This window comes from Panthera onca, chromosome A1, assembly GCF_046562875.1.
Source record: "Panthera onca isolate mPanOnc1 chromosome A1, mPanOnc1 haplotype 2, whole genome shotgun sequence".
Taxonomy (NCBI): Eukaryota; Metazoa; Chordata; class Mammalia; order Carnivora; family Felidae; genus Panthera; species Panthera onca.
The window spans coordinates 192,435,355-192,456,734 of NC_138339.1; the positions used below are offsets into that span (position 1 = coordinate 192,435,355).

General features: G+C 36.7%; 1 protein-coding gene across 7 annotated transcripts in view; it reads left to right on the forward strand.

Moving 5' to 3' along the window:
• The window catches only part of KLF12 (KLF transcription factor 12), a 438,687-nt gene that overhangs the window by 272,826 nt on the left and 144,481 nt on the right, over window positions 1–21,380 (forward strand). For 6 of the 7 annotated variants that reach the window (XM_060636987.3, XM_060636975.3, XM_060636989.3 and 3 more), the window contains one exon: window positions 15,664–16,210. In XM_060636987.3, coding sequence (XP_060492970.2) covers window positions 15,664–16,210 — 547 coding nt within the window. Of the gene's footprint in view, window positions 1–8,357; window positions 8,425–15,663; window positions 16,211–21,380 lie in introns of all 7 variants that reach the window. The other variant, XM_078432839.2, reaches the window with a different exon arrangement.

Genomic DNA, 21,380 nt, shown 5'->3' on the forward strand with positions numbered 1-21,380 from the left:
AGGACCCGGGAAGCTCAGAGTGCTTGGAAGACTGAGGGTGGGATCTTATTCAGGACAGGTGGAATCTGATAGGGCTGGAGGAGGTAAAAGACCCAGGAAGTATGCAAAAGCATCATCAGAGTCATTTCATTAGACATTAAAGGGAGAGAGACAATAAGTGAACTGGTTGCATAAAATAGAACCCAAGCTAGAACCTAGGTAAGGTGGCCTTTTATAAAACCCCCCTGCCTCTCCTTTATTACTGTAACTTTTACAAAAGTTACACTTTATAACACTGCTTTTATCAAGAGACATGCATCCTTGGTCAAAAATAAAATGTTTATTTCTTTATTTCTGAGTTGCCTTTTTTTTTTTTTTTTTTTTTTTTTTTTTTTGCTTTTTAAAGAAAAGGAACAAGAAAGTCAGTAAATGGTGAACTGATTTATCTACTTACATTTCTAATGGAACTACTTACAAATGTATTTAGGCTTTTGGTTTTCCATTTTATTATTTTTTTTTAATGCTTATTTATTTTTGAGAGAGAGAGAACACAGGCAGGAGAGGGACAAAGAGAGAGAATCCAAGCAAACTCTGCACTGTCAGCCCAGAGCCTGACCACGAGATCGTGACCTGAGCGGAAATCAAGAGTCAGACGCTTAACCGAGTGAGCCACTCAGGCGCCCCTTGGTTATTCCATTTTATTCTCCCATCTTTTCTCCTTTCTTTCAAACTTCTGTAACATACAGTGTGGCCAAGGCACAAAATTTGGGATGCTATTTTTGTTAAGAATGATTGTTCTAGTTGCTGTTATCCTAAGGCTTAATGTGAGAACAAACAAGAGCTAAAGAAGAAATAAACATCGTGATGCGGGTCACTGATGCCTGCCTCATGCCATTAAATTTGTTATGTGCCAGGCGTATAGGGAAAGTGGGTAAGTACTTACTGACAGGTATCCAAGTAGTGCTCATTTTACCCCTTCTTCAGTTGGATATTGCCATGTACTGATTTCACATGAGCTGCATAAAAACATTTCTCAAATAAAGACACAAGCTTGCTCTCTCCCTGTTCTAGGGCTCCCATAGGAAAGCACTGGGGAGGAAATTTAGTCTTAGGAATTACTCTTGGGCTTAGACCACAGATCTATATAATATCCTGGCCTCAGATGACTCAAGTTCTTTGAGAGTGAATTTCTTCATTTAATGTACTGCAGGAGAAAATTCTGCCAATTATTGTTGTACGAAATATTATATAAATGTTTATTCTTCTGCATTCTTAGAAATTATTTTAATTAAGTATTTGATTTGTGGTCGTAAGGTCTCTATACTTATTGGGATGTGTGTTTGTTTTCTATGTACACTCTGAAGAAGTTGATTTAAAGAGCACAATTTTGCTTCCTCAGATTCACTTTTAATGCCCTCTCGTTGACAAGGCACAATGCTTGAAACATTCCCCACTCCATATGCATCTCGTGTTTTCTGAGTGCAGTTCGCTAAAAAGTGATGACACTTTGATTACACCTCTGGGGTGGGGGTGCGAGAGTGGCTTCTTTCAGGGTAGGCATTAAAATCCTTTGTGGCATCCTCACATTTGTCCGAGTGCAGTGCTGAGTATATAGTAATGTGCATAAATACTTATTGATTGAGTGAAAGCTTTTCATCAGAAACATAAAAAGCTTTTTTTCTTCCCACATACTGGCATATAAGTGTTTTCAATAATTTCTCAAGTATGAAAATGTTTTTCCAGTAAACTGTAATGCAGCAGCTTGGGATTTCCAGAGGAATCCATAGTTTCAACTTACAAGGGTTACTGCAGTTACATACCTTTAAATATAATTGTTACCAATTGTATTTAGCCCTTGTCTTTAGTTTCATTCCAGCTATACAGACCAAGACACAGTTACATAGGTAGAAACACGGTTATACAGGTGGAGACATTAATTTCTGTAGAGTAGCCATGTGGCCCATCTAAAACTGATACCAGGAACACCATTGGCAGATCAGGCTTTTAACAGAATTTGCTATTTTCTTCTAACAACATTATGGTTCACTAGAATCTAGGGAGAGCCAGATTAAAAATTAGAAATGCCTCTGTTCCTTTTTCAGATTTTTTTCTTAAAATATATATTCTACACTCCTCATATGTGTATCTTCCCTAAATATAACACATTTCTTTTTATTTTAAAAGTAGCACAGGTTCACTGTAGAAAATAAGGAAAACTTAGGGGAAAAGGAAATCTAGATCACCCACAAATTTTCCAGATGGAGAAACCATTATTAACATTCTGGAGTATTTTCTACCTTTTTCTTATTTTCATATGTAAATAAAAACGGGACGGGGGGTGACAAAATGAAACGTATTCTTTATATGCAGTTTTGTATCCTAACATTTTTTTTAGCTCAACATCATATAGATAGTATTCTTTCATGTCATTGAATATTGTTTCTCAAACCTGCCTGGTCATTGGAGTCACATGATGCTTTTTAAACTCCTGGCATCTGTACCATTTCCCAGACTTACTGTGTCTCTTGCCTGTGTACTTTTGAAATGTTCCAGGGTGGGGCTGGGAGGGGGGAGAGGATTCAGTTTATCATCAGGGCTAAGGCCTTTGTTGCAAGCTTTCTTCTGTTTTTATGCCCGCCTTGTTGTGTCTAATGTTCACTCTTATAAATAAGACAAAAATGAGGATTCATGTATATTCCTTTGTCAAAATCCCAAATTGCTATCTTTGTCTACATACAAGTCCCTGCATTAACATATCCCGTTTTCTCAGGAGGAGATTTTTATAACCAACTTGAATATATAAACTCATAAATAGCTTAATGATAGCAGTATAATATTTTAATATGTTAAACTACTTATAAAAAATCATACTTTATGTTAAATAGTGTATACATTTTAAAATATTAAATTTTTCCAGACTCCCAAATTTTATATTTCATTCGTTGTCTTCACATGCAAGTTCAACATCAACGGCATTGTCCTCACTAGAGCCACTTTTTAAGTCATCGTTTTCTCAAATATGTCATCTTGACTCATGTCTAATTTGCTTGATATACAACATAGTTTAAATCAGTGATGATGATGTTGCCACTGGGATTTTTCTCCAAAGCCACCTAAAGTACTTATGTGAAATTGAGATGGTTGGTATATATGTAATCTTCCTAATAGAAAACCATCTTTTGGAAGCTTCTTTACAGTGTCAGCACTTTGAAATCGTGAGGTCATGCCACATCCACATCCATATTCCAAAGGAATCATGACTCAATGTGTTAAGTTTCCTTGACTCCCTCCCCTTTTATGAAGCACATTCTGTCTGGTGATTGCTGAAAGCCAACACTGGTATTGATTGAAGATTTTAATTCCAAATGTTATTCTGTTTTTACAATTAGAGTACTTAGGGGTAAACTGATCCTGAATATAAAGGGTAAATAGATCCTGAATATATGGTCCCTCTTCAGCATTAAGAGAGAGAGAGAGAGAGAGTGTGTGTGTGTATGTATACACATGCATACATATGGGAGTGGAGGGAGGAAAAAAGAGGGGGGATAGCAATGCCCTAGAGGCTTAAAAATGTTATTAGTTGGGGCGCCTGGGTGGCTCAGTCAGTTGAGCGTCCACCTTCGGCTCAGGTTGTGATCTCACAGTTTGTGGGTTCAAGCCCCACGTCGGGCTCTGTGCTGATAGCTCAGAGCCTGGAGCCTGCTTCGGATTCTGTGTCTCCCTGTCTCTCTGCTCTTCCCCCACTCATGCTCTGTCTCTTTCCCCTTCAAAAGTAAATTAAAAAAATTTTTAAAAATGTTATTACTTGTTTTAAAGTGTTTTTAAGACTCAAGACAAAGTCCAACAGTATTCCTGAAAGTATGTACCCATTCACCCTGTTAGCCTGCAGCATAATACAGGGTCCATTTTACTGCGTTCTTGACAGCATTACTATTAACATTTTTAAAAAATCCTTATGTCTTATAAATAAGTATCCCAGCCAATAGGAGTAGTGAGCTGAGATGTCCCCTGTCATTGTAAGTCTCCTCTGATTTGCAGGGGTCTTGGCTGGCCGGCAGCTTATCTTTTTCAGTCACATGAATTGTCCTTTCTGGTTTTCCTGTCCCTGCCTTTGTGGTCTCTGGGGCTCCAACCTGCCCCTTCTCCCCTTTTCCTCGTATGCACTTCCTGTTTGGTAGAATCAACAGGGGGCATGATTGTACAGGCCATCCTCCATGTAATCGTGTTAATTATGTACACCTGACCGTGCCTTGTAGCAATTGCGGTTGAATGGGGGACCACTTCCAAAACCTAGCCACGCTTTCATCCTTTCAGATCCTTAGACCTGCGTGCATCTATACTTCATTTAATAGGAAGCCAGAGGATGAGGCTAAAAGTGTTGCACAAGAGCATTTTAGTGACTTGATAGTGAGCTGAGCTAGAATTAAATCCTGATTAAGTTCTGGGGCATTTAAACTCTGTTGCCTTTCTACTTGTGCCATTTTCCCATTGCAGCTGCCTTCGATGCCAGGGCTAGGTGGAAAAAGGTAGATTTCTGTCTTTGCCATTAGTCTTGTTTTGTCTGGTTGTTGATCTCTCTTTAAAGGCATTTTCTCTGAGAAGAGAAGCATATAGAGGCAATTCTTGACTACTTGCTTGCTTAAAGATCCCACAACGACCTGCATTTTGCATACACACCTCCTTATACAAAAAAAAAAAAAAAAAAAAAAAAAAAAGATTGCATTATTGCTTTATATGTTGTAAGGTGTAAGGGTTTCCAAATGTATCGTTTGGCTCTCTCACCCTCTTTGGGTCAAGTTTTCTTGTCTCTGCAATTTGATGTACTCCACCACTGTGAGCCGTCACTGTAAAAATAACTGGGGTGAACATTTTGTGAAATCAAAAGCAAGATCCATCTGGTAGCAGAGAAGATTAATCTGTTTGAGAATGGTAAACATTAGTGCATATTTTAAAATCTGTAATGAGCACAGGGAGAACATTCTTAGGATGAAGATTCAAGTGAACGTTTTTTTCCATAAGAGCCTATAACACATGCTTTCCTTTAATATATTGCGAATGTGAAATTTTATCATTAAAAAAATTTTTTTTAATGTTTATTTAGTTTTGAAGGAGAGAGAGACAGAGCATGAGCGGGGGACGGGCAGAGAGAGAGAGGGAGACACAGAATCTGAAGCAGGCTCCAGGCTCTGAGCTGTCAGCACAGAGCCTGACGCGGGGCTTGAATTCACAAGCCGTGAGATCGTGACCTGAGCTGAAGTTGGCCGCTTAACCGACTGAGCCATCCAGGTGCCCCTAAACTTTATATTTTAAATCAGTCACTGAGGGGCACCTGGGTGGCTCAGTTGGTCAAGTGTCCAACTTTGGCTCAGGTCACAATCTCACAGTTCATGGGTTCGAGCCCCCGTTCGGCTCTGTGCTGACAGCTTGGAGCCTGGAGCCTGCTTCGGATTCCGTGTCTCCCTCTCTCTCTCTGTCCCTCCCCTGCTCATGCTCTGTCTCTCTCTGTCTCAAAAATAAATAAAACATTAAAAAAAAAAATCAGTCGCTGAATAATAAAAAATAATTTAAAAGTAAAAGATTAAAAAATTCTAATGATGAGATAGAAAAACATAAGCCCAAAACAGTTACCCCCGTTTTTTTATTCACAAGTGTTGTGATAATAGTTTTGGATTATTAACTTTTGTGCAGAATGGTAAACAAAATAATAGACAAAATTGGATCTCACTAACATCATTAATACTGAATTCCGTTTCCTAAAAATAATTAGCAGGATTTATTTTTTAGTACAAATTTAGGTTTACAGAATAATTTAGCAGATTGGACTCAAACATTCCATATTCCCACCTCGGCCTCCCTCCCCCCTGCACGGGTTCCCCTAGTAGTGAAGTCTTGCATTACTGTAGCACATGGGTCACACTTCATTTAATGAACCTATATCAATATGTTGGTATTATCTTCGCATTAAGGTTTCCGGTCTTTGTGTGGTACAGTTCTGTGGGTTTTGGCAAGTGCATAGTGACATGTGTCCACCACTGCAGTAACATACAGAAGAGTTTGCCTCAAACATCCTCTGTGCTTTCTCATTCTTCCCTCCCCTCCCTTTCCCAAGCCCCTGGCAACTACTGATCTTTTTACTGTCTCCGTAGTTTGGTCTTTTCCAAGATGACATATAGTTGGAATCATAAAATTTATGTTTAAGACATCTTTGTATGCTTTGTAAGGTTCACTGTGACAGCAGTTGTAAAAAAAAAAAAGTAACAATAAGGAGCAAAACTAACTTCCTAGACTTCTTTTCGACATTAGTTTTAGTGACACTGCTTCTTTACATCATTTGGTCAGGTGAATGGGATTTAAGTGGCTTCATATCTTCAGCACAGTATTCACATCTCGCAAATGTGATGAGTATTCACTGATTATTTTATATGATAAAGTATTACTTATTTGCTAAATATAAGTATATTGATATAACATATAACACATTGTGTTTGTGTCCACACATTTTTGTCAGTCTTTTCATTGCTTAGGAATGTCTGTTATTAAAAAAAAAAAAAAAAAAAAAAAAGGCATAATCCCCTCTATCCTTCACCAGCCTATACGAGAGGAATCCTTGCCATTTCATACCACCCCAACTTTGCCACACACACGTGCCAAACCAGGGTTTCGAGTTTGCAGCCAACTGATAACATAGATCCCGAGTGCTTTGGATAAATGATACGATTCGTGAAAGTCCTAGGAAATAAATAGGTCATAGAAAAACATGACCACTAGGAAATAAGGAAAATTTGGGATAAATGTAAATGTGTATTGAACCCCTTTTGAAAGGCTACCATTTTCAATTCAAGTGTGAAAGCATAAAAATATAAATGTAAAAGCACACAGTCCATTACGTTATGCATATGTTGTGAATTTTCTTAAGGAATCAGTCGTTTCCTAAACTAACTCTTGAGATACTGACATAACACAGTTGAACTAAATATTCATTCAAATATCTTCCCCTTGAAGGCAGGAGATAGTTCATTTAATGCTTTTCAAGTCAAAGTCATTGTAGCATATTTCTACTTATTTGCTTTTATTCTCTCATCTGTACTTTTCTCTCTCTCTCTCTCTCTCTCTTTTTTAAGTATACTTTGCTTTAATTTTTTTTGGCGAGTTTTATAAATACACACTCTTACAGTATTTGTATTTAAGAGTTTGCCCTTGAACATGTAGAGTAAAATCAGAAAATCACTGGGCTGAAAGTAAGACAAATGATGACCAACCGGGCCCATGTAAGACAAATCTTGAAAAATGGGTTTTCCTTTTTAGTAAAATAAAACAACAGAGAAGAAAGTACAGTGCATGCTTTGCTCACAAGTACTTGTTTGGTGACTTTTACACTTAGAGCAAAAATGGCCAGAGTTGTAGATGGCTTGCTTTCGGGATGGTGCTCATAGCTCTAAAATTCCATTTACTTAGGAGGGAAGCCAAGGCACAAAAACTAAGCATGTATCTACTGTGCACTTCGTGTAAAAAAAAAAAAAAAAAAAAGGAATTTTGCTCTTTAAATGTACTTACATCTAAAATAATGCTGTGTAACTTAAAAGCTTCTGTTATCACAGGATATAGGTTCATAGATATAGTTTATTTCCTTGTTTTACATGACGTGCACAGTAAGTTTCCTTAACCCTTCCCATAAAAAATAAATGTCAATTAATCACCAATTCAGACAGTGAGACTTATACAAACTGATCTCTGCTGAGGCATAAGAAACAAATAATGATCTGCTTTTTCATCCCCTGGTAAGACTGGCGAAGAATGGTCAACATCCCAAAATAATTATTTTAACACAATATATACTGTGATAATGGGTACAAACTAAACTATGGATTGATGCAGGTTACTTATATTGTGGAATTAAGAAATCAAACCAATCAATTAAAATGTTTTCCATTGTACACATCATCCTATGGGTCAATCTAATTAAGCAAGAAAAAAACCACAGAATCAAATTTAACAGTGTCACATGACTGTCTTTTGTATTTTAAGAGAAGATATGTTTGTTTAAAATCACATGAACCCTAAACAATATGCATAATGTTTTGACTTGTAGCTACTTTTGTAGTGTATGTATCCATTTGATTGGTTAGCAAACACAGTACCTCTACAGTAGCTATATTTATGCAATCCTTCATCAGAATATTTTATGCTCAGTGCATGGAATCAAGTCTCTTCTGAGAGTTATAGTCATAGATGAGGTTGTATTGGAATTTTTAGTTCTGAGAGGGGGAGCTCATTTGCTTCTATCCCACACTAACCGGTATTATTTAAAAGCTGTTAATACCCTTAATACAATCTATAAAATAATTGTATGAGTTTGGAATCGTATTACTCTTTTGTAGATAAATAAATTCACTCCTAGAAAATTTTAATGATGATACCAAGACGGCACAGCTAGTAAGTGACAGGGTAAGTCATGAATTCTTTGCGTCCAAATCGAATTTTCTTTCTATAATGACCAGACTACAGGCTATAAAGCAAAGATTATTGTAAAAGTTAAACCACAAGCTATGTCATGTTAGGTCACTTTATAATCTTTCCTAAAAACAACCTTGAGACTATTTCTCAACAAGTTTAGAAAGATAAAATTAAATATACTTTATTTAAATGCTGGCTGGCTGGATGAATAGATGAATGGATAGATAAATGGATAGTTGGGGACATCCCGTTTGTGTGTGTGTGCAGGGGTGTGTAAATGCTCTACTTCTCTGAAGATCTTGGTGCCATTAAAGATAAAACAGATGACATGTAAATCTTGGAAAACATGTAGCAAAATATTGTCTAAGCAAGTCCTTAACCACGATTACACATAATCTCTGGAGGGCTTTCCAAAGATGTGATTGCGTCCAGACATTTTTTGTCACTTTTTGAGATTACGAAGTGATTAAAAGATACGACCAATATTAAAAGCACTTTTTATTCATTATCAGACCATAATAAGGTTCAACTGATGATAATGGCTGCCTATAGGAAACACGTCTAATACTCTGGATACTAACATGTAGGAGGTTTTAGATTAATTTTTACATTCATTCAACAAAATGCCTAAAGCTAAAGCTACATTTTTAAAATGTTTATTCGGGAAGAAGATTATCTTATTAGGAAAGTTCATACGTGATCCCCCAGATTGCCGAAAAGAACATATTCACTAGAATATTATGTATAATATTTTATCAAGTGGATTATTATGATTAAAACTGGCTTTCAGACTTTTTAAGAAAATAGTAGACAATATAATCTTGTCTGTATTTATCTTTAGATTTTCAGATATACATTTTATTAAATATATTGTTACATTTACCTTGCTGCATTTGGCCTGTATTCAGTAATTTGTTAAGAGATTTTTAAAATATTTTATTATTACCCTTCAAGCGATATTGTATAATCCTCTGGAAAGATTGTGTATAATCATTTACATTATAAAATGTTTCTGCAGTGATGAATTATACCTCGGCCCTTGGTTTTGTCTAAGTGAGAATCTTGTGTCTAACTTCATATGTAGGAGGAGAAAGATTTGTGGTGGAAATAGTCGTGATTTCCCAAAGTAGAATTCTGGATTGTCTAATACAAAAAATAAAAAGAAATTAATTAAACCATTTTTAATGATAGCATATGCTTAAAGACATGTTTTATAGTTTCACTGATAAATCAGTTGAGATATTTTATGGCATTCATTACTCTCATTCTCTTTGACAGAAATCCAGTATTCCCTTAAAATCTTACACATCCTTAGAAGGACATCAACAGCAAAATTTAGCTAAAGTCACCACTCCCAGACAAAAATCTTGGTGGACTTTTATTTAAACAAGCAGCAACAGCAGCACTCAGTTGACAGTGCAGTGAATATTAGTGTTGTATCAAGAATTGAGTGGTTAGTAATCAAAGGTAAAATTTTAGCACGGAATGCTTTGTTTTTGTTTTTGTTTTAAATATTTATTTATTTTGAGACAGAGAGTGTGTGCACGCACATGTGCATGGGAGTGGGGGAAGGACAGAGATAGAGGGGGAGAGAGAATCCCTAGCAGGCTCTGTGCTGTAGAGCCTACATGTCGACCTGCATGTCAGGTCATGAGATCAGGACCTGAGCCGAAAACAAGAGTCCGGCGTTTGAACCAACAGTCAAACAGGTGTCCCTGTTTGTTTCTTTAACAGAAGTTTCTCTTCCACGTGGTGCTTAAAATTTCCAACTTTTGTTCATTTCTAATCTTTTCAGCATTCTTACCCCTTATATGTTTCCTGGTGAAATACCCCTGTCTTCTTTCACTTTTTTTTTTTTTTTTTTTTAAATTTTTTTTTTTTTAACGTTTATTTATTTTTGAGACAGAGAGAGACAGAGCATGAACAGGGGAGGGGCAGAGAGAGAGGGAGACACAGAATCCGAAACAGGCTCCAGGCTCTGAGCCGTCAGCACAGAGCCCGACGCGGGGCTCGAACTCACGGACGGTGAGATCATGACCTGAGCCGAAGTCAGACGCTTAACCGACCAAGCCACCCAGGCGCCCCCTTTCACTTTTTCACTGTCTCAAATACTTGTACAAGCACACCTCATGTTATTGTGCTTCACTTTTTTGCACTTCACAGATACTGCTTTTTTTTTTTTTTTTTAACCAATTGAGGTTTGTGGCAACTACATCTAAGCAAGTCATTCGGCACCACTCCTCCAATAGCATTTGCTCATTTTGTGTCTCTGTGTCACGTTTTGGTAATTTTCATGATTATTAAAACTTTGCATTATTATTACATTTGTTATCGTGATCTGTGGTCAGTGATCTTTGATGTTACTATTGTAATTGTTTAGAGCACCACGAACAGCATCCACATGGGACAGCAGACTTAATCAGCACAAGTTGATTGTGCTGTTGATTGTTCCGCCGACCAGACATTCATGGTCTCTCTCCCTCCTTGGGTCTTCCTATTCCATGAGGCACAACAATATTGGAATTAGGCCAGTTAGTAACCCTACTGTGGTCCCCTTTATGTTCAAGAGAAAGGGAGAGTCACCCACTGTAAACCAAAAGCTAGAAAGAAGTAAGCTTAAGTGACGAAGGCATGTCAGAAGCCAAGATGGGTTGAAAGCTAGGCTTCTTGCACCACACGGTGAGCCAAGCTGTAAATGCAGAGGAAAAGTTCTTGAAGGGAATTCAGAGTGCTATTCCAGTGAATACATGAATGATAAGAAAGTGAAACAGCCTTATTGCTGATATGGAGAAAGTTTTAGGGGTCTTGATAGAAAACCAAACCAACCACAACATTTTCTTAAGCCAAAGCTTAATCTAGAGAAAGGCCCTAACACTTGACTTTTGCAAAAACTGACAGAAGTGAGGAAGCTACAAAAGAAAATATGAAGCTAGATTGGTTCTTGAGCTTCAAGGAAGGAAGACGTCTCCATAACCTACAAGTGCAAGGTGAAGCAGCACGTGCTGATGTAGACGCTGCGGCAAGTTGTCCGGAAGATCTGACTGCGATCACTAATGAAGGTGGTTACACGAAATAACAGATTTTCGATGTAGACAGAACAACCTTGTATTGGAAGAAGATGCCATCTAGGGCTTTCATAGCTAGAGGCGAGGAGTCAATGCTTGGCTTCAAAGCTTCAAAGGACAGGCTCACTATCTTTTTAGAGGCCAATGCGGCTGGTGACTAAGTTGAAACCCTGTGCTCATTGACCATTCCAAAAATCCTAAGGCCCTTAAGAATTATGCTAAATCTACTCTGCCTGTGCTCCATAAATGGAACAACAAAGCCTAGATGACCGTCCATCTGTTTACAACATGGTTTACAGAATTTTTTAAGCCCACTGTTGACACCCGCTGGACAGAAAAAATAGATTCTTTTCACAATATTGCTGCTCACTCACAGTGTACCTGGTCAGCCAAGAGCTCTGATGGACATGTACAATGAGATTAATGTTGTTTTTGTCCCTAACACAACATTTATTCTGCAGCCCATGGATCATGGAGTAATTTCAGCTTTCAACTCTTATTAAAAACTACATTTGCAACGTTGTACCTGCCATAATGATTCCTCTGATGAATCCGGGAAAAATAAACTGAAAAACTTCTAGAAAGGATTCACTGTTCTAGTTGCCATTAACAGCATTTGTGATTCATGAGAAGAGGCCAAAATATCAACATTCGCAAGAGTTTGGAGGAAGTTGGTTACAACCCTCCTGGTTGACTTTGAGGGATTCAAGACTTGAGTAGAGGAAGTAATTGCGTATGTGGTAGAAATAGCAAGAGAACTAGAATTAGCAGTGAAGGTTAGCAATTTTTTAGCAATAAAGTATTTTTAAATTAAGGTATGTATGTTGTTTTTTTAGGCGTAACGCTTTTGTACACTTAAGACTGCAGTTCTAATGTAGACATAACTTTTATATGCACTGGGAAGCCAAACAATTCACTTAGTGTGCTTCTTGCAACATTCACTTTATTGCCATGGTCTGGAGCTGAACCCACAAGATGTCTGATGTATGCATGTAGTCCTTTCGATTTCTAGCTGCTCCAAACACTTCTCATTCAGCGTTTGCCTTGGTTTCTCAGAGCTTTTGTTGTCGCTCTTGGCTATCTCCTGTGTTCCCGTCACCTCACTACAGCTATACATTTATGGATTCTCACCTGAGAACCCGTGCATTTCAATTTTCCCCCTTCTGAAAACAAGGAAATGAATTCCATATGATGATTTCAGGATCAAGTCTTCAGGTGTTTTTTCTTTCCAAAAAGGAGGAGCAAAAGTATGCCACAGATGTTTTGAAACCATATTTAGGCAATATTGCTAGCTTTCCATATATGTACGTGCAGCCTGAAGCAACAACCATGGATGGCTTTACCTGCCTCATTATCCCAGTAGAAGAGGTAAGTATGGCTGTAAGGATATAATAATATGTCAATACTGTAAACAGGTGAATGGTAAAGTAAGGATTTTGTCCTCTTTATACTGATGAGGCATTGCCTGGAGACATGTTGGCTACATTTTTACCTGCTACATATGAAGAAGGAACCAACATGTGTCTCTGTGATGGTGATGCTTATAAATTCATGCATAATGTGTCCAAGGTTCCAAAGTTGATGTGTGCGGTTCAAAGATTTGGTTTGTCTTTGTGATCTTTGTGATCATTTTCTGTATTTTGGTTTAAGCTCATGTAAAAGCTATGTAGTTCTCACATATTTGAATATACCTAGCGACTCCTAATATTTGGTCCTTCATAGCTTTCCTGGTATATGCAACAGAATTATAAGAGGAACACTGTTTATTTGTTGTTATAAAACAGCGTTTAAGGAGTAAATATTTTTCTTAGTGGCAGATTAAGCAGATACCTACAAAAGATGGACTCCTGTTCATAATCCAAAGAAGTCGAAGTCATTTGCAAAGCTTAGTAACACTTGAAGTCTCAAAAGCCATCTCTACAAATAAGCTCCATATTGACTACCTCCCGTATTGCTGTAATTTGCTAAAGTAGTCTTTTGTTTACGGTATGAAATGTCTCTACAGTGATGACTTGCACCTCAGTCTTTGGTTTGTAAACCTATGTAGAAACCTTATATCTGACTAGATAGGTAGGAGGAGAAAAATTTGTGGTGGAAATAGCCTCTACTTCCAAAATTAGAATTCTGGATGTATCTAATACAGTTCTAAGAAGAGAGAAATTAAGACTATATTTGAAGCCAAACAGTGTTTCATAACATGTACTTAGTGACATATTTTATAATGTTAATGACAAACCAGTTGGGATATTTTGTGAAAGCAGCCTCAACAAAGAATTTCTATATGGGTCTAACATACTAATAAGAAACATCTTCTATTGTTCTAAAAAGAAATTAAATGATAATGCTGAGAACCAATTAAAACACTGTTCTAGTTATAATAATAGATAATGCTAATAGCTTTTTTAAAAGTAGCTCAGTGTTTGTGGGGTTTTTTTTGTTGTTTGTTTCTTACTGTCTGAGAAGATTAAAAAAGTTACTTCTCAGTTTCAACACATAGAGTGAAATCTTGGCACTGAGAATTTCATGCAGTAGATATTTTGTATGGTTTATTTTTAGGCTTTCTAATTCTTAACTTTTTTGTGGGTAAGTAACCATCTTAGCTTAGAAACAAATTTAAAAAAATGAATAAAACATTAACCCATTTCCCTTTTAAGATGATCTGGTACCATTGTTGACTTATTATCTTTCTTTTTTCATTGCTGTTGATCGGAAATCCCTTGCACTACTGCTTATTGTATGTTTTGAATGGAGCTCTAATTTCTTTTCTGTAAAGAAAGGTTTTAAAAAGCATGTTTTGTTCCTTTAAGTGTATGCTCAAATTTTAGGGGGAATAGCAAACAAAAATCTTTTGTTAAACAAAGAATGAAATGAAACAATTTAAGATAATTTCAGACATTGTTGTTTCGATACCATAATGAAGCTGAAAAACAGTTTTTCGTCTTCATATAATATTATAACAGTGCCCATGTTAGCCTGGTCAAATTAGATGAAATCAAAATAATCTGTCACCGTCTCATTCTCTCTCATAAGGCTAGCCTGACATATAGTAATAGAATTCTTAGGCCATTTTAGGCCTTGGAAGTGGGTATTCAGTGACTACTTGTTGAATTTATGAGTGAATAAGTCTAAGAGTAAATTATATTCATGCCCAGTAATAAAATGTTAAGTCCATTAGTCTGGGTAGAATCTTGGATTTTTTATTATTTAAAATTTGCTCATTAAAACTGAAAAGAATGAAAATGAACTTGTACAAAGTTATCTTTATCTTACATTTTTAAAAATTCATAAGCAATTTAATATTTCCAGAATAAGTTTTTCCTAAAATTATTCTTTCCTAAAATGTATGCTTGTAGTAGTTATGTACATTATTTTGAGAAAAACATGTCGTAACTAAGAGTTAAGATATAACCCAACTGTTAAAAAAATTTATATTTAATAATTTAACAATTGTGCCCTTTTTCTCTGCTGGTAATGAGAATGGTATGGGAGCTCTTGCACCAAATATGAAGTTGAAATGTGGTGATTTTTCCTGACTTTGTTGCTAGGTATTTTCACTCCTCCAGATTACGATCATGTTGAGTAAAGGTTGGAATCATGAAATTGTAGAATTGTGGGGCTGGAAAGGATATTTAAACTAATTTATTCAAAATCTCTTTGCTTTATAACTGAGGAAGATGAGACCCATAAATGTAGGATGGGTCAAGCCAACAAAATGAATAGTTTTTTTTTTTTTTTTAATTAAAAAAATTGTGATTTTAGATGAATAAGCTATTGTATTTACTCAGTTTTAAGTAGGTAACGCATTGCATACTATGCTTGTCTTTTAGAGATTTTATGTAAAATTGCCATTCATTTTTGGGTTCTTATGGCCTCTTTTCTGCTCCATAAAGCACTTGTTTCACTGGATTTTAACAGCTGTGTCTGTCTCTCCCAGTAGGATGAAAATGTCTTTCTAGCAGAGGCTTTGTCTTACACTGTTGTGTACTTTTGTACTCTCAACTCTAATCACAATGACTGTCACAGAGCACTCCTTCAACTACTTGGGGAATGAGTAGTATCTCATAGCAATAAGAGAAAAATTAATAAGCACTCCAGTAATAAATCTTGCACCTGTTAAATGTATGATTAACAAAGATCAATATGTGTTCCATTTTTCTCCCCACAGTCTCCAAACGTCCACAACTACCCCGATATGGAAGCTGTTCCCCTGTTGCTAAATAATGTGAAAGGGGAGCCGCCGGAGGACTCGTTATCTGTAGATCACTTCCAAACACAAACTGAGCCAGTGGACTTGTCGATCAACAAAGCCAGGACATCCCCCACAGCCGTTTCATCCTCACCAGTTTCCATGACAGCATCTGCCTCCTCGCCTTCTTCAACTTCAACCTCTTCATCGTCTTCTAGTCGTCCAGCCTCATCCCCAACTGTTATAACATCCGTATCTTCAGCATCATCTTCGTCAACAGTATTAACTCCAGGGCCCCTTGTCGCCTCCGCGTCTGGTGTGGGAGGCCAGCAGTTTTTGCACATTATCCATCCTGTACCGCCTTCGAGTCCCATGAATTTACAGTCTAACAAACTGAGTCACGTTCACCGCATCCCTGTGGTGGTACAGTCGGTGCCTGTTGTCTACACAGCTGTGCGGTCACCTGGAAATGTGAACAACACTATTGTAGTGCCGCTTTTGGAAGATGGGAGAAGCCATGGCAAAGGTAAGGGACACAAGCGAAGCCTTGATTTATTTCAGCGCTAGAGGTAACTATTCTTTTATTCAGTGAGCAGATCCTAAATCGTATACAACTACACCATATCCAGAGGAGGTCTGTGCACAACACCACAGAGACCCAGCTGATCAGCCATTCAGTAGAGCAGTTTAAAAGAACTAACTGCATGTTTGCATAAGTTTTTGCTTCAGTATTATTGAGTCTGTATTTTTATGTACCCTGTCGTTTAACGTTAGAATTCAAATATCTTAATTTGCAAAATAATGTTTACCTTCAAGTGCTCAGATGGAGAGGACAGTCTATACTTAGCGTAAGTGCTTGTAAGTTGAGTTGCCATTAAAAGAATTCTGAAGTTAGGCGTTTGACTCCAAAAGCTCCATGTAGCTTGAGTTCTTACCTTAGTGTAAGTTATTGTCATTTCAAGTAACAGGATGATTCAGTATGATGGAATATTTCAAAATGCAGTATTAAAATTCCCTTCTAGGATTTAGAAGGCAGGACGATGCTTTGTGTCTATTTAATACTCTAACAATACCGACTTACCTAATTCTATATGGCTGTTAGGCAGTTGATCATTAAATTACTTTCCTATTGCTGAGCTCTTATTTTTTCCAATTTTTACTAGAAGGAATTATAGTAACATCATGCTGCTGAGTTTATCTTCCTTTGTCATGAATCTGAAAACTAAGTCACCCTTCTGTAGAAATGTAAAATACTGATCATCATTGACTCATTCCCTCTTAAACTAAGTATCTGTGTATGTATTTTGTCTGTAGGACCAAGAAACGATGATGAGTTAAGACTTAATGTTGTATTACTTTTTGCTTTGATACCATATTACTACTAAATATACGTTGATACCATATTTTAGCGCATAATTAAAAAATGACCGATGACTACATAAACACCACCTTCTCATAAAATGCTAGTAAACATGGATTGTTATAGTTCTTATAGAAGGCAGGATTCAGTGCATAGAAATAGCAGTTGATTGCGAAGTTAGAGAAGTTTTTACAAACATTCACTACAAAACTGTGCATTCATCTTTGGCAAGTTATTGTTTTACCTGCATCGAGTTTCTTCATAGCCAGAAAATCAACTTTCCCTTCTCAGTATTACCAAGTGAGAAAATCACATGATTCATAGCACTCAGAGATTTTAGACTGCACACTTGAGATGCAGACATTCTGATCTTATCTGTCAACCTCTGTCTTTTGTGCTGTTACGGGGAAAGGCCAGGAACTAGTCCCACCACTATCATAGTGAATAGGTAGATGAGGGAGTCTTTTCTTGGATTTTACTTTAGTTTGACCCCCCTCTGGTGTTACTAATACTCCTGATCTAAAGGAGCTAACCAATTTGAATAATAACATAACTGAAGGCCACATTAGGTGTTTATTTTCTTTTGTAATTTAAAGATGTGTTTATAAATTGTTTAAAAATCAGGAATTTTTAAATAGAACCTTGCACATTATATTACTTTATATTACTTTATGTGTGTGTATGTGTATACCATAGAATCCAACCCTTGTGCCATACCCATTAAGGGAAATATTTCTTTAATTATGAAGTTGATTGATGAGGATTTTAATTTTGTTCATGACTTCTTTTTTTTAATAATTTTCATGTACTAATGAAGGAAACAAAAGAGAGATCTCTTTTATTTGATATTATCCTTTTATGGGAGAGGTTATTTTTATTTTTATTTATAAAAATATCCTTTTATGGGAGAGGTTATTTTTATTTTTATTTTATAGGGTGATTAGTATAGAAAGTATATTGCCAAAATTATTTTCTGGAAACTGTGTCTCTGCAGAAGAATTTGGTTAAGACTTACGGTATAATTTGCTCTCAAGTGTATTTGTTAGTTTCATGCAGTGTTTTTTACTCATTAGTCTTCTCATGTCAAGGAGAAAAATTGATACAATCATAAATCCCCTGGACTGTGATATGGACATTAGGAGCATGAGATTCCAGATCAGGAATCTAAAATCTTAGCACCGTCACTTACTGCTTTAGATGGGAAGTTTTCTTCAGTGATTAAATGGGGATAATAACATGATCTATCCGTGAAGATTACTGGGGAGATTCAGTAAGAGCTTAATGTCTAGATTAATCAACTATCAATAAAATGTTTGTAATTATATATCATTATTACCTCCTCTCCAAAATACTTGAAGTAGTAATATTGAGAAGTTTTTTTTTCTGTCTTATAAACATGAAGTTGGAAGGAAAAAAAAAATGACTGAATTTACACATGAAAAACTGCTCCCAAGAACTTAGTATAGAAATGCTTCTCAAAGTCATTACTACAGCAGGTTATAAGGGATGAGAGTTTACTATGAGAAATTATCTGGAAACATCCCCTATTTTCTATTTTTATTAGTTTGTAATAAGTTTTTATAATCACCATATTATTCAAATATGGCTGTGGCATTTTCTAAGTTTTTTTTTTATTTTTATTGTTTACCTGATTAATTAGATGATGGTAAAACTGTCTAGTGGAGGAGGCCTGCCTACCTCACAGAATGAATAAAAGAAAGGGCATTTCAGTAATTCTTCAGGTCTTTATTTTGCACATTTGCAGCCGGGCACTGGGCCAGCATTGAAATGGCTGAGTGATAAAGGGAGCCCTTTTCCATTCCCACGTAGGACTTGTATATCTGGTAGGGATAAGCAAAAGAAAATACGGTAGGGGAGTTGGGTATACAAAATGCTAATAATACAATTACAAAACTAACTCATATAAATGCAGATGATTGTACTGGCTAATTATTTTTAAAGTTGTTACATCTGGTCTCTGATAGAGAAATAGTTTACCTTATCATATGTTACATTACACAAAGAACTGTGAATGTACCCATCCATGTTATAAGTTGACGTATTATAAACCGAGTCATTTGTCCATTCAAGTATTTATAGAGCATCTATCATGTAACAGGCGTTTTTTGGTACCATGAATGCAGTGTTGAACAAAACAGATGCTGTTTCTATCTCAGAGTGCTTATAGTCTACTGGGAGGTATCGACATTAAACAAAAAATCATATAATTGATAATTATGGACATTCTGTGCTTAAGTTGGATTAAAACATAAACCACTCATGGATTTGCCCAGGGGAGAGAGTTTAATTATAATTTCAGGTAGAGAAAGGTGTATTTGATGAAAGTATTTTCACAGTGGGTGTTATATATGATTAGAAATGTTTCTACCAGGATGCTCAGAGGGGGTGGTTAGGGTTTAGGGATATGGTAGGGTGAAACCTCCACCCGACCTTGCTTGACTAACAACAGAAGGATGTGAGAAAGCTTTCCAGTGAGGATAAAAACCCAGCCCATGCAAATATTTAAGGAATATTGGTCTAAAAGAATGGCAAGTTGTTAGCTAGCCGTAGACACTGACATATCTCAGTTGGGCCTTGAATGTGATATATGATCTGAAGAAATATGGCATGCTCTCTGGAAGGTATAGCAAACGAACGCAGGTTAGGCTAGAGAAGCCAGATGTCGGAGCAGGTCTGAGGAATGTCTGGGGAAGACATTTTTTCTCTTAATACCAAAAGGACAAAGAAGTTAGCCCCCAAAGCGATTGTACGGAGAAGGGGGAGCTCTCTATGTAGAGGGAATAGCCAATAGACTGATCTCACCCGAGTTTTGTTACTATGTAATTTGAGACACATTATTTATAAACAAGACCCTAAAGGGATTATTTGACCTCATAAAGGAATTTCAGTCCAGCCTGGAGAAGTTTTTGGTAGATTTCCCAGGAGATTTTCATTAGTTTTTACAGATACTTAGTAGCAGAAAAACATAAGGGTCATAACAAATCACAAGCAAAGTTGTTCTTAGTTTGTTATTGCCTGGATGAAGGCAAGTTTAGGATTGTTTCCTTCCCTCCCTCCCTCCCTTCCTTCTGAAAAAACTATATGCCAAGTAAAATTCTGAGAATTGGGGTTCCAAGATGAGCAAGTGCCTGCTGTCATGGACCTTACTTTCTAGTGCAAGAAACAAACAATGTATGTCAGATGGTGTAAGAGCTATGAAGAAAAATAAACCATGATAAGGGGATGGGAAGTCCAAAGAGAGAAGTGCAGTTTTAGGTATAACCGCAGAAGGCCTATCTGAAATATAAACCATGATAATAGTACCTGAGGAAGACCTCTACAGAAAGAACTCCTAAGTGTAAAGACCTGAAGCATGAGTGAGCATGACTGGTTTGGGGAGGAAGTACAAGGCAGCTGGTGGAACAGGAGGGAATGGGCAGTAGGAGAGCAGGCCATGAGCAATTGGAATAGCAATAGGCCAGGTCATGTATGGCATCAAAGAACATGGTAAGGTCCTTGTCTATCTTCCTAAATATGATAGGAAGCCATTGGAATGGGAGCTTTGAGCAGGAAAGTGACATGACTACTTTTTACATTCTTCCTTTTATAAGAATCACTAAGACACTGCTTGAAGAGGACTGCGAATTGCACATTTGGCAAGGACGGGGTTGTTGACACAGACGATGTGTCATTGGGAGTGGTGGGGACAAAGGACTGAATGAAGTGAGTTCGCTTTCAGATGGGAGGTGAGGGGGTGAGGGAAGACTGAAATTCTAGGCAGCTCTTTGCAGTAGCTCTGCAGGAAAGAGTTGTAGAGAAATGGATTGATGGCTGGAAAGGCTTTTAGGCTCTCGAGGGAGGGATTTAAAAAAGGAGATATTATAACCTATTTGTATACTATCAAGAATAATCCAATAGAGAGTCGAAAACGGGTAATTCTAGAGAGGGAAGAATTGTAGAAGGAAAGTCTTAATTGCATGTTAGTTCCTTATATTATACTGTGGAAGTAACCTACATCTTGCAGTAATTAATATGAATTCTAAAGTCAACTTACTGGATTGGCAGAATATTTAGAAAAAAAAAAGATACATGATGGAAAATGAAAGGAAATGCAAAAACAGCAGATAATGATCTAGGGTTGACAATGAAAAGCAGATGAATGAAAGTTCAGTACAATTTGGGTTCATTGAAAATTATAAAAATGATACCAGAATTCAGATCAGACATTTCTCATTCATCACCTAGTGGAAAGTAAAGAATAATTCAAGACAAAATATAAACTCCAAATAATTTGCATTTGTCACTTAAAAACTACTTTTTATATTTGAGTATTAAT